This window comes from Vanacampus margaritifer, chromosome 8 (genome assembly GCF_051991255.1).
Source record: "Vanacampus margaritifer isolate UIUO_Vmar chromosome 8, RoL_Vmar_1.0, whole genome shotgun sequence".
Classification (NCBI taxonomy): Eukaryota; Metazoa; Chordata; class Actinopteri; order Syngnathiformes; family Syngnathidae; genus Vanacampus; species Vanacampus margaritifer.
This window is the reverse complement of record NC_135439.1, coordinates 15,630,305-15,644,005: the sequence shown is the minus strand read 5'-3', so window position 1 is coordinate 15,644,005 and position 13,701 is coordinate 15,630,305. Positions and strand designations below refer to the sequence as shown.

Below are 13,701 nucleotides of genomic sequence, written 5' to 3'. Positions count from 1 at the left end.
CAACCCCCATTTCCGGTTAAATTTCTATGATCCCACCCTCTTTCCCAGTTCTGGAAAACACAACACGGAAGTGTTATACAAATCAAATATAAATACATTCCATTTAGTTTACTGAGGTCAGGCCAGGACAGCTTTCAAAAGAAGAAGTCAAGCCAGCCTACAACAAGATTGTCAACTGAACCATTTAAGCGGTACAGAGATAACATAACAGAGATAACATTAAAAAAAGCTTTATTGAACAAACTGTGGCAAAATAACATCAAACATATTCAAAGCGGTCAAAACATTGCAACAATAGAAAAAAAAGTGAGAGAGGGAAACCACACAAACACACAAACCTCCAAAACCTGCAGGACTCCGGCCCTCGAGGACCGAGATTCTCTGTACTGGACGGATAGCTGAAACCCTCTGCTGGGCAGAGTAAACATTACATGGTAACTCAACTATTGTATACAGAAAGCATGTCAACAACAACTATAGCAACACAATGTTATACATAAAAACAAACATAAACCAAAACATACTAAAATAAAAAAATACAGTGAGATAATAAATAAAAAAATGATACATAAGTGCTCTATTGACATTTGGCAGACAGGAGATCCATAGTTCGCAGATTATTATTTTTTTAACCAATATTTTTTTCCGTTGTTTTTATGTAATTGGGGGGAGCAAACCCCCGGTTGTCAGGGGAAATGTATATTGAAGGTTTATCAGCATTTTTTTGTAGAACATTTTGGGTTTACAAAAATACATTCCAATCCATTTCAACAGGCATCTACTGTGGGGTCAACGCTGTTGCATAGTTTTAAGTCACCACTAGATGGCAGACATGGCTATTAGTTGTCTTGGCCTATATTACCAGTAGGTCTATTAATATTTGCATATTTGAATTGATATGCAAGAGAAAGAACCTCAATATTATTAACATTTTGTGTGAGCGGCCCTGAAGTGCAACGATTTCTGCTTGGAATGGATGGAGCAGTGGTTCTGGATTGTCCCGAAATTCCTGATGACCACCACAACCCTGGTTGCTAGGTTTCCCATTTTCCCCTCAGACGTGATGCTGAAATTATAATCATACAATAACATCATAAATTACGTCACTCATTGGCTGGCTGAGCCCAAAATTGAATGTACAATTGTTTTCTGACAGACATTAATGCGCCTGTTAGCGAGGAGAAAGCAAAAAAAGGAACAGTTCATATATCCCTTCCCATAGTCACACGGAATGCCATTCACTTTCTTTTACATGTAATAATAAACAGTGTCAAATATGACTTTCTTTGTATTTCTGCTCGAACGGAAATTAACTGCAACATTTTATCAAATTTTGCCTCAAACAATGTTTTAAAAAACAAGACCGGTGTTATAAAAGCAGCTTTAGTCACACTGCGTGAGCATGTCCGATATAACCCATCCATCCAAGAAATTTTAACTAAATTTGGCCAATATTCAACAAAATAGTTAAACCCAAGTGACCCTAAGGCAATTAACCAGACAATACAACCAAAATGGAGCAAAGTGTATTTATTCCATAAGCATAATTAACAAAAATAACTATGCACTGCCAATATGGTTTCATATCATGACAAAATCACTTAATTTATTAATAGTAAAAATTAACAAAATACGATACATGGCAATGATTGGCAAAGGTCAAATGTGTTACAGGCCGAACAGCAAAAACAAACAAGCGGGAATTGGATTGGAACAGATTTGGTACTTGTGAATGTGAACGTTACATTGTTGTTGTTGTTGTTGTTTTTTTTAAACTAAAATCAATAAATATTGTTTTAAAATCTAAACTTTAAAAGCTGGAGAGGCTTAACGGGGGCTACACGGATTTTGGACTGCAGCTTTGGTACCCCCTCGCACCAATGCAGCGCTGTCCTTGCTGTTTTGCACATTTACAAGAATTTCAACTTAAATAGTACATCCAAATATTGAATTTTACACCTAAATGATCAATATATATCTAAATATAAATGTTGAATATAAATGCGAAATATATCTAAATATTAAAATATAAGCAAAAATCTTACATACAGATAAAAATGTTGAGTGTTTTTTCGGGCTGAACTAAATATTTAGCAAATACGCCAATCCAACTGCCGATAACCGGTAGTACTAAAATAGTGTAAAATAACATCTAAAAAAAATTAAATAATAATCTTGGTAAATTAACTCTTGGATACATACTATATTATGTGTATACACAGTATATATAAATTATGTATGTGAAAAAATACGTTTTTCTCATGTACAATTTAAAGCAAAATATGTTCACCTATCCTTGAGGAGCAGTGCCGAACTGTTTTAACAACCACAGAGCAAATCCAGATCTTGGGTCAGCACCATTCTAAGAACTAGCTGTAAATTAACCTAATATGATTTAGTTTGTAGGGGAAAACGCACAGTCCATGAAGCTCTGAAGACTGGAACAGCTGACATGCAGCAGACAAGAAAGTTGGGTGGGCAACCATTTTATCCTCCTCAGGTGTTGCAGCAACAATTGTTGTAGGGCTTCATCCTGAAAGAAAGAAGTCCACGTGGTTAAAAACAGGAGTGAAAAACACTATTACTTCTGCTGTGCCGGATCCATTTTGCACCATTCTTACCATGGGAGCTCTCAGATGGTTTTCTGCCGGGGGGACTTTCGGGCTTTTGTTTTTGGAATAATGTGCGTGAAAGAGCAAAAGAAAATGGAGGAAAAATGATTATTTGATGCACCAAGTTGTATATGTGTAGAGTGACATTCCTTGTTACCAATCCGTTCTCAAAGGCCAGTGATTTGTTGGGATTTCAAAATGATTTTCCCTAAATGTTACATTTCAACACATTTTCCCCTATAAGGTATAATAAACATACTCAAAGTATATTACAACACACTGTATAACATTTTCATTTATGACCTATCAATCCATGTTGAAATCACAGTGTTGTAACGCCGTAAAGATGTGGCTCAATGTTGACTTACAGCAAGTTATCAAATATGCTTTGTTACCCTGAAACGGTCGGTTAACAGTAAAAACAATCAAATATGAAGAATGTAACCTACAGGGAGGGTGCACAAAAAAAAGACCAAATATACAGTAGTACCCCAACAGCTCCTGGAGTTCTGCAGCCTCCATCCTCCTCCACTTCTCATCCAATTCCCAAGGTCGTCTTTGTCCACCTCTACATTCATTTTGTTGAATTTCCCAGTCGACTAAAAGTGTAAATTCTGTAGAGTAAATTTGACTCAATTTAGAGTGGGGCCAAATAGACTCCGTTTTAGAGTAGGCTAATATTTACACTTGGAAGAGAGTAAAAAAAAAAAAGAAAAGAAGAAGGTATGCCCCCCCTACTGTTTGCGCAAATGCATTTTTGGTCTCTCGGAGTTACGAAGATTTCAGCTGACACGAGCAATATACTAACACACAGCAGGAGCTGCATGGCTCAGCGAGTAGATCGGCTGTCTTCCAAGTTTAAGGTCATGAGTTTGTTCCTCAACCCTTGAGTGACTTTTATTTTTTCCCCAATTCTTTATTTTACTCTCTTGCAAGTGTGAATATTATTCTAAAACTGAGTACATTTCTCTAAATAGAGTCAAATTTACTGTGTATGTTTATCTTTAAGTACCGCCACATGACTGACACAATTCGGGTAGGTGAAGTGGTAACTGTGTCGTAGTATGAAAACATTTTTACAAGTACGAAGAAATACAGTATTGGCACAGTCATCAATACTGATATCAGTATCAATGTATCCTGAGCAATATTGTATTTGGTCTTAAAGGGTTAGGTTTTTCCCTGAGATCAACACAAAGTGGAAGTGAAAAGTGAAGATGTTTCTATGTCATGTATCTATATGTGACACCAAACAATTTTGTTCACTAATTGTATTTCTTGGGTTTTCGCTATGTTACAAAAGCAGTACTTTGATTTTATAATTCCATCTGTCATCACCCCAGAGCAGCAGTTAGTCCAACTTCCACAGGCTTGTGTGCCGGGGAGGTGTTCGCTCCCATGTGATGTAGGTCCAATTTAACATTCACGTCTCTTCGCCAACACTTGCTAGGGGAGAAAACGCTGGCTACCACAAGAGTTTTGAAATTCATCCTCGAATCTCTCGGCGTCTTCCTTTCCAGCCCTGGCAGCCTCCCTAGGTCTTAGCACCCCGTGGATTCCGCTTCTCTTTTTAAATTTGCAAAACCACCCCTTGCTAGCCTTGAATTCCTCCGCACTTCCCCCAGGGTTGTCTCGGGTAAGTGCGTTATGCAGCTCCCTTGCCTTGTCACAAATTAGAGTCTCTGACACAGTGTCACCCCTTAACTGTTTATGAGTAATCCACTCCAGGAGAACTTTTTCCACTTCTTCCACTTTATCAGTTCTTCTGCTGCTAAGGGTTTTTACCCCTTTTGCAACATCCGCAGCTTTGATGGCTTCTTTTCTCTTCAATATAGTTGATATTGTCGACTTGGCCATATTGTACTGAACAGCCAAGTCAGAGACACGTGTACCACACTCCCACTTGGCGATAAGTTCCTTTTTCAACGCGATGGTCGTCATGACGTTTTTCCTCTTTGGCTTGTTTTCCCGGATGCACTTCTGTGGTGACATTTAGGATGGGAATAACACAAAAAGACAAAGAAAACACTTCAACTTAACATCATATCAGAATATACATGCAAACAGCAATTTGTGTTCTCCCATGCCAAACATAGATCAACTATTTTGTCATGGAAAAAGAGCTGAACGTACCTTTTTGTTTGAGTGTTTTAGAGATTCGAGGCCTCTGTTTGTGATTTCTTCAGCCTGGAGTGAGGTAGTGATGTCATGCCTTTCAGTGCCTTCCTCTTTAAGACAATCCATTGTGATGCCATTTTCCGATCTGCTTTCTCGTTCCGCTGCCAACCGTCTAGTATAATCCATTTCTTGTTCATTGGCCAGCCGCTCTGATACTTCCATTGCATAGGACACTGATATTTCAGTTTGCTCCTCTTTAGGTGTATTTGCCAGTATTTCTTTTTTGTCCTCTTCATGTGTATTGGCCATTGGCTCCAATAACTCAGTTTGTTCCATTTTCGGTACTTTAGCACATTGTTGTAATTCTGTCTCCACATGAGCGTTAAGCCCAGCTGCTTCTTCTCTAAGAGCTGTAGTTGGTCTAGTGAATCGTTCGTGATCTATTGAGGAACAGAAAACATTGGGTTATTTTTAATCAGTGTTGTACATAGTGACAAGCAAGGCTTTATGCTGATCTAAGCACAATCTGAAAGATTGATCTATATTTACAAACTAAATTATAATAGTTGTTCCATTAAATTGTTTTACTTTATTCTAGGGCTAGGCAATAAATCAAATTAATTTGATACATCGTCATTTTAAAAATCGAATTGTTGAAAATTTGCTAAATCGTGAAATTTTGTCTTTTGGATTATTAAAAGCTGTTGTTCTTATGTTGTGTTACATTCAAATGTTTTTGTAAGTTGTAATTTTTCACAAGTGGCACAATGCTGGATGGGTGCTTTACAAGACATGTTTACAATAGCTACCAACTATTTCATTGCGTCATTTTGCACAGGAATTATTTTTGAATGAATGAAACCTTTAGATAAATGTTTGTTGGGTTTATTAGATTAAAATCGTAATTGTCTTGAATGAAAATCGAGATTTTATTTTTTGGTCCTACTTTATTCCCAACACTCTACCCTAGCCTCTGCGTTGCCATGTCAATCTAAGATACCTAGATCCTTCTGAATTAGTAAAGATGGTCAACATAAGTTAAAATATATTAACAATGGGACTATTTTTTTGACCAGAAAGGCAAGCAAGCCCTCATTGACATCAGATTGTTCTGTTTTCTTCATTGGAAAGCAAAACTTTGTACAGTCAACTTAGGCTAGCACAACAACGATTTTAGCTGTCTGCACACATTTCATCAGCTTCTCTGCTTTATTTCACTCAAATATTGAATATTTTTGTCATGTTACTGGATACATTTTGATTCTGAACTACTCTAAATTATGTAGATGGTTCAATTGTGTGCTGTTATATAAGGTTTCTATAATTGCTACATAATAGTGTTTATTACTGCATGCCAAGGTGCCAAATGGACTGCCCCCGCTGCATTTACTAAATAGTATATTGTTTGACTTAAGTTAGATGGCAACAACAAATAAAACATCTCCTGCTGATGAATGACTGGATATGATTGAGATCACCATAATTAGGCCAACTGTCCATTGTTTTTGAAAATCCCTACACTGCTTGTCATACATTTTTCCCTTTAAGATACACAATATATATTACATTTTCATGAAAATCCGCACACGATTGTTAAAGTCGAAGGTATAAATGCCGTATAAACTAGTAATTTGTGAGTAGAGTTTTACAAACCAATCTTGGGATAATTCATCTGCGCGTTTATCACATTGTTCAGTAAGGATCGCAGACGGTCGTTTTCCTCTTGGTATCCTTTTACAACATGCGCCACTTCTTGAAATATCTCCATGGCGACGCTGGTGAAGCGTTCGGTTATTCGGCTCTGAAAAGCGTGCAGGACACCGACAGACGACATGTCGGAACGGAACAATTAAATATTTACCTATCACATTTGCATTATTGTTATATATTTTTTACATTGACATCAAGCAACGTCGACAAAACACGAAGAAGAAGAAAAAAGATACACCGGAAAAGGGAAGTCCTTACGTTTCCGGTTGGTCGTTCACTGAAAATGTATTTACTTTCTCCATTTAATGTTTGATGGTTTATGTAATTAATGAACAAATTCGTTGTAATATGCAACATTGTGTTGTTTTCATACACTCTCAACTTCAAATTCGTAAATGCAAGACCATAGACATACAAGCTTACACTCGTACGTTCACATCGCAGCCATATTGGATGGGGAAACGTAGCATCGATGATGATACCACATGATGTAGTTAAAAAACACACACACATGATGTGGTATGTGTACACAGTATACCTGTAATTTTACAGCCAAAACCATACAGATCGCATGGCACTTTGTCTTAACTATTACTTTTAATTGTATATCATTATACAACTTTGTGAACACAATTTGCTGACTTGTGGTACTAACATGAACAAGTATAAATAATGATTCTTCAATTTTTCTGTCTCTGACCGTCAGTTGGATTAGCAGGATTTTTTTTCTCTCTTCTGAGGCTAAGGGGGCTTGACCAATACATAGGGATGCTGAGAAAGTAACTTAATCAAATTAAAATGCTGGAGTGGCTTAACTGGGCCTACACAGATGTCCCCAATTGTACCGTCATTTTTGTCACTAAATGTCATTTAACTTTATCTTCTACTTTGTCATTGTGTTTAACGGCTATTTGCAAAGTTATTTCATTGTGCATTACCGCCACGCATCTTCATCATAACGTTGTAATGCCCAATACTTTACTGTACGAAAGAGGGCGCCCGTGAGTCACACCGTTTAGCAACCACCACGGCTCCAATGAAGCAGAAGAAGTGTGCAGTGGGCAGGCGAGCAGGCTGCTGCTGGTGACAGCCGCAAGGCGAACCGAACCGCTCCCCCTCCACATTTTAACTGATAAGAAGAAGACATTACGGGACGCTTCCATGGGTATACTCCATTGTGCTTACTGACGGAACGGTTTCAAACGTTTATCCGGCCCAGGTGCCAGTCGAGCATTCACTTAGGCTTCGAGTTTTTCCCAAGTAACGTACGTTACGTTAGCTTCGGCGTATAAACAGTGGCACCAAGTCTGTACGCCACAGCCGCGTCGCCTGTCAATAGTATTGACAACACGACGAGAAGATGGGTGACATAAAGCCATCGACGTCTCCCGCTTTCCAGTCGGAGGTAAGTGACAGATTATCGCAATAAGTCATCGTTGGTCTGTCGACTTGTTTTTGCTTCATCGCTACCGACGCAAGCGATTGTCAACTTGCTGGTTACTTGTCACCGCACTGCTAGCCTGTAAATGCTCTGACATGATGTAGTAACATGAATGTGATAAACTTGCTCAGGGTGATTTCTGCATTCGCACCCAACGATCGTCTACTTTTAACACTTGTAAGTGCGTCTTTGACACGCGCGAGAAACACCTCTTCATTTTACTCCTGAAAAATACACTGGAGAGATAGTTAACGTTCAATCGATTCGAAAACATTCCATCATCATCATCATCATCATCATCATCATCATTGCTAACATGCTATGCTAGCAAAACGTAATGGTAGCGACACCCGATTGGAAAGTGCGTTCGAAAACAAATGATCGCTACTTGTTTCGAAAGCCAATATGGAAATGTGATGCTTTTGGTAAGAAAAAAAAATCCCCCAACATTGCTTTGTTACGGTTGACTCTCCACCGTTACTCACTAGCTGTAGCTAGCCTGCACAGCCGTCTGTTACTGCTGACTGTCCATTGCTAGCCCACATTTGTTTTCTCTGACAGTTACGTTTGTAAGTGGGGGGTTGGTAGCACTGATCTCAAGACACAAGCAAAAAAACCCGATTTACCCCTACTGTACAATTTATTTTCAACCAAAGAGCGTTATCGTCATGTTGTTGTCTTATCTTTTCGGATGACTGTTGTTCAAATGCTCATTCTTGCAAGTGTCTCACACGCACTCGCTAAACCAAGGAGCATTATGAGACGTAGTATAGTGTAACCTCAGAAATAGTCGATCGGAGCAACCAGAATGGCAATAGTACCCAAACTCTACCTACGCAGAACTTGTTTAAAAAGAAACCGAAAAAAAGTAGAAGCACCGATTCGCTCTTGTTATATGAAAAAAGAAGTACTTAGACACAAATTAAAAATGTTTTTGTACAGTCAACCGTTGTGCCATACCCACTCTAACAACTTGAAATGTTGAATAAAATAGGCTCTGTTAATGACTCAGGCTCTGTTAAAAACACTGCACTTAAACTAATATTAAAGTTGCAAAACACTGGTCTAACTGTTGTAAACAGTTAAAATGTTAAAATGGCTAATGATCACTGAAGAAATTCACATTGTATGACCAGCCTTCCCCCACCTGATTAAACTGAGAATTTGTAAAACTTGTGTCGTTTAGGCTGTCAGAAGATGCTACGCATTTGTCACAAATCATCATTGTAGTTGACAGCATCAAATAATTGTCTTAAATAAGGCCATGCACGGTGCTTATCCTAATTGTTACTTTTCCCTGGTTCACATTCTTCCATGTCGCTGCTGACTCTATTTTTCTGCCTTTATAAGATCCAAGATTTCAACCACAGTTTACTTTACCTGTCTCTGTATCTCACACTCTTTTTTTTATTTTTATTTTTATTTTTTACTTCTGCAGAGGTTTAAAAAGGATTATGACAAAACGCAAGCACAGGAAAACATGCAAACTTGATAACGAGGCCACCACGCCGCCGCATGTAAGTGAATTACTTTTCGCCACTGGAGCTTATGCATGTTTCTGTGTTCCAGGGCTTCAGTCCACCCTTCAGGAAGAGGAAACGGACAGTGGAAGATTTTAACCAGTTTTGTACATTTGTTTTGGCCTATGCTGGTTACATCCCATACCCTCAAGAGGTAAAAGTCTTATTCTAATATATTTAATAGTGTGATTCAGTCTACAACATTATCTATTGTATGGGTGGGCAATTCGTCAATTTTATCAAATTAGTCGAGTGTATTTGTATGGTTGTTTTTGAAGAATTTGTTAGTGTCTTCCGTAGTTCAAAGCACATCCCGACTGACATGCACACAACAACATGGCTAGAATGGATGAATGACATTTCAGTTTATTTCATTAGGGCGAATTAATCTGATATGACTTAATTGAGTTACAGGCGCAGTCATGGAATTAATTCCTGTATTCCTACACTGCTGCGCAAACTAGTTGATTGTGCGTTAAAAACCTTGTATTTCAGGCGCGCCGTTAAGGGCCCCTGTACGTACTCGGCTTGCTACTACTTGCCCTACTCGCTATCAGCAGTTGTTTTTGTTTTTTTTACTAGTAAAACCAGGTACCACAAGGTACTGTTTCTGGTATCTGGTCAGGATCCAAAATGTGCCATGTTGTTGCCACATGAATTGTGGTTTGTCATGAGCAGATTCTTCATTGTTACTTTTGAGGATCCGCAGCTAGAAATAAGAAAAATGAAAACAGAATGTTAGCTTTGAGCCGACACAGTACTGTAGGCTACTCCACTGTATGCACTTTACAACTTGTGTTGCCTTTGTCTCTTCGTGAATAAAATGTCTTCTTAATGGCTAACAATCACACGCTGAGAAGCTACTTTAAGTACAGGAAAGCCTCATTCTCCTCCATTGTTTTTGTCTGCTGGCAAGTTTCCTTCTGAGTGGAAAGCCAGCAGCCTCCCAAAAAACCATTTGATTAGAACTGAGTGGAGCAAATGCCGACCAGGCAGGGAAAGGAAAAAAAAAAATCATCCAAGTGTTTTATCGTTTACAGAACTCTTCACTGCGCAGTACTTCCAGCCCTCCCAACAGCACCGGAAGCACAGTGGATAGCGATGGCTGGACCCCGGGGCCGTCGCCGTCTTGTCCCCAACACCCCTTCATGGTCCCCCTGGACAGGAGCAGACACCATCCACAGCTCGGGGCCACACTGTCCAGTCACATTAAGAAAGATGTGAGTTGAGCTCAAAGTCCAAAACAAGGATGGGGAACATTTTTGTTATCAGGGTCTCTATCTATCTATCCATCTATCCATCCATCCATCCATCCATCCATCCATCCATCCATCCATCCATCCATCCATCCATCCATCCATCCATCCATCCATCCATCCATCCATCCATCCATCCATCCATCCATCCATCCATCCATCCATCCATCCATCCATCCATCCATCCATCCATCCATCCATCCACTCTAAATTTGACCAAAATAATGATCTTTTGTGCAGCACACGTTCACAAGCCTGCATCCAGAGGATCGCAGGAAAGCCGAGAAGCTGAAGAAGAAAAAGAGGAGAAAGGAGAGGGAGCTTCAGGCGGGCGAGGAACACGGGCAAGCCAAGTCGCCCGACTCGTCACTGCCGCCTGCGTTCCCCTTCGGCGACTTGCCTATAAAAGAGGAGCCAGATGACGAATTCAGCATCCCACTCCATCCACAGCGCGTCGCCAGCCCGTCCCAGTGCAAAGAGGAGCGACAGGAAGAGCAGAGCCAATGGGATGGGCGAGACCTGGAAGAAGGTGTGGTCAAGGTCCAGAAAGTGGAGGGCCTTTCTGGAAGCAGGACGGTGTTCCGTCAGGGCAAGCAGGTGGTGTTCCGGGACGAAGATGGGTCGGGAGAGGATGAGGACATCATGGTGGACTCGGGTAAGCACTTCGATAAATATTGTGCAAAGTTGAACCATGTACGAATGAATGAATAAGCATTTCTTATTCAGAATGAAATAACATGGACTTTAATTCAGAAATATTTTTCAGATGTAAAAAGCAAGCATGTGACCACATTTTCTCTCCCCCGCGCCCCCAGACGACGACTCATGGGACCTGGTGACGTGTTTCTGCATGAAGCCGTTCGCCGGCCGCGCCATGATCGAGTGCAACAAATGTCACACCTGGGTCCACCTGTCGTGCGCCAAGATCCGCAAGAGCCACGTGCCCGAAACGTACGTGTGCCAGAGCTGCCGGGAAAACGACGGAGGCGCCGCCGCCGACGCCCGCCGCTCCCACCGCCCTCGTATCGGTCCGCGGAAACACCTGCTAGAATGACCTCCAAGCCCCACTTCTGAGATTTTCTACGAACACTTGTGGACCTTTAGCAAGCTCCTATACCCGACTCGGGGTTATCTTAGCTCTACAGATGTGTACTTGTGCTTCCTACAGACTCTCTGCGTAAGGCAATCACTGAATGATACACTACTCACAAAAAAGCTGAGGGATATTGAAATTTCGGGATGTGCGCTATCACCTTAAGTGAACTTAATTTGACCTTTTCTGCACACAGAGAACGGCAAGTGATGCAAAAATGACTGAACCGCGTTGACAGTTTGGCGAGCAATTAGATGTCAATTAAGTTCACCGATCGAAGGTAAAGTAGTACTTAAATGTTAGGTTCACCTCCAAATTTCACCCCAAATCTGAATATCCTAACTTTTGGACTAGTGTTTAGATGGCTGTTAGCATAGCAGCCAACGTCTACAGTTGGGACTGTCGTGTCTTGCGAACACTGGAAGCTGCCATGTTGAGTCCCTCCACAAAACTGCCACCCTCTCTGGTGCATGCAGGGATGTGTCAGGAAGACTCGTTTGCACTTTTTCTCACTTTAAAGCTAACCGTTTGACCCTTTTGGCAAACAGGTATGTTCAGATGAAACTGGACTTGATTTCTTCCCCCCGGGCGGCCCCGTGTTAAGTGGCCGTTTTGAAGGAGAAAACAAGTAAAGCCTTGTGATGATTGCTTCAGATGGTGCTATAGTATTAAGATGATAATCCGATAGAACAAAGATCCAGACGGCATCTTCTTCATCGGTCTGTTTTGTTATTTAAGTCCATAATGGACAAATGCCCAGAGAGGTGGTTCTTCTCTCCTCTTCTCAAGCTGTCTTCCAAGCTCATATGCGGTGTGTTTCCACGGCTGGGGAGATAAATCACTTCTTTCCCTCCTACACTTCATTTCCACTGGTCAAGGATTCTCGTTGCTCATAAGTATTTTACCTTAACTAGTTCAGCTGTTTCATCTCTAAGATTCCTGTGACAAAATATATTTATGGAAGGGACTGAAGGCCGTTCCGTTCAAAGCTTCAGCAGGAAATGTGGTGGTTAGTTGACTAGAATCGTGTTGAGATTCTCTCGAGATTATACACATGTGAGGGAGGAGGGTGTGTGTGGAGGACAATGCATGTGCGGCTATGAAAATATCGTGTTTCTGGTCCTTTTTAATAAGATGGTCATCTGCAAACAAAATCAGCTTTGCCGTCTCATTACGACTTCATGATGTTTTAACAGCAGTATTCACATACGTCCACCCTCAGCAGGTTTACTGGGAATTGCTGTTTTTTGGGGCACTGCCATTCGGATGAACTCTTTTAGCATATGTGCCATGGACCTGTTTTGTGTCAGTTCAGTAAAAGCCATACTCCAGTGTAGAGTGACATTAAAGACTCTTGACACAGTTTTTTCTAGGATGGGTTTTTACAACACACAGTCACAGATTTTGACCAGAGAACATTTGTGTGGTTGGCCAACTGATGTCTTCTGGTGCTGCGCTGCCAAAAATCAGCCCGGTTGGGATGTTTCCTAAATGACAAGCACTGTTAGGTCTTTGAGAGCCCTCATTTTTAAGGATCGGTTAGATGTGTACTATTAACAATGGTCTGTGTGATAGAAGTTGGTTTATTCTGACGGGTTGGGTTATACTCTCCCTTTATTGAGAATGTGTCATGTGTACTGTGTGGTGAAAACTGTTTCTATGAAACTAATGTAAAGTATTGTAAATAAAGAGTTACCATTTTATCCTACGTGTTGTTTTAGCTTGTTTGTTGGATTTAACACTGATTCAATTGATTAAAATTCTAATCTGCCAGAATGATAAAAAAAAAAAAAACGATTCTATTTGGGTAATTTTTTTGGCCACAAATTTGTCTTAAGCAAGATCTAACCGGCAGAAATTAAGTCACTGCTTCATTTCAAGAACGTAAAGCCACTACTTTAAGTATAGGTAACAATATAATCTTGGCTCAGTTACAACGCATGTATTTACA

General features: G+C 40.3%; 2 protein-coding genes across 5 annotated transcripts; one reads left to right on the top strand and one right to left on the bottom strand.

Annotated features, from left to right (window-relative positions):
- Positions 1-1,515: 1,515 nt before the first annotated feature.
- Positions 1,516-6,675, bottom strand: LOC144057165 (uncharacterized). 4 transcript variants are annotated; one of them, XM_077574476.1, is made up of 6 exons: positions 6,384-6,675; positions 4,746-5,170; positions 3,951-4,592; positions 3,103-3,226; positions 2,622-2,664; positions 1,516-2,533 (listed from the first exon to the last, which is right to left on the bottom strand). In XM_077574476.1, the coding sequence occupies exons 1-3, from the start codon at positions 6,562-6,564 to the stop codon at positions 4,059-4,061; spliced, it is 1,140 nt and encodes a 379-aa protein (XP_077430602.1). In that variant the 5' UTR covers positions 6,565-6,675; the 3' UTR covers positions 1,516-2,533; positions 2,622-2,664; positions 3,103-3,226; positions 3,951-4,058. The 4 variants fall into 4 exon arrangements, with proteins under 4 accessions (XP_077430602.1, XP_077430600.1, XP_077430601.1 ...); XM_077574474.1 differs by having other exon boundaries at positions 3,103-4,592; XM_077574475.1 differs by having other exon boundaries at positions 2,622-3,226.
- Positions 6,676-7,486: 811 nt separating this feature from the next.
- On the top strand, positions 7,487-13,458 carry phf13 (PHD finger protein 13). The gene is made up of 5 exons (XM_077574312.1): positions 7,487-7,845; positions 9,451-9,555; positions 10,442-10,621; positions 10,898-11,312; positions 11,473-13,458. Exons 1-5 carry the CDS (start codon positions 7,801-7,803, stop codon positions 11,709-11,711), a joined length of 984 nt encoding a protein of 327 aa, XP_077430438.1. The 5' UTR covers positions 7,487-7,800; the 3' UTR covers positions 11,712-13,458.
- Positions 13,459-13,701: the final 243 nt, after the last annotated feature.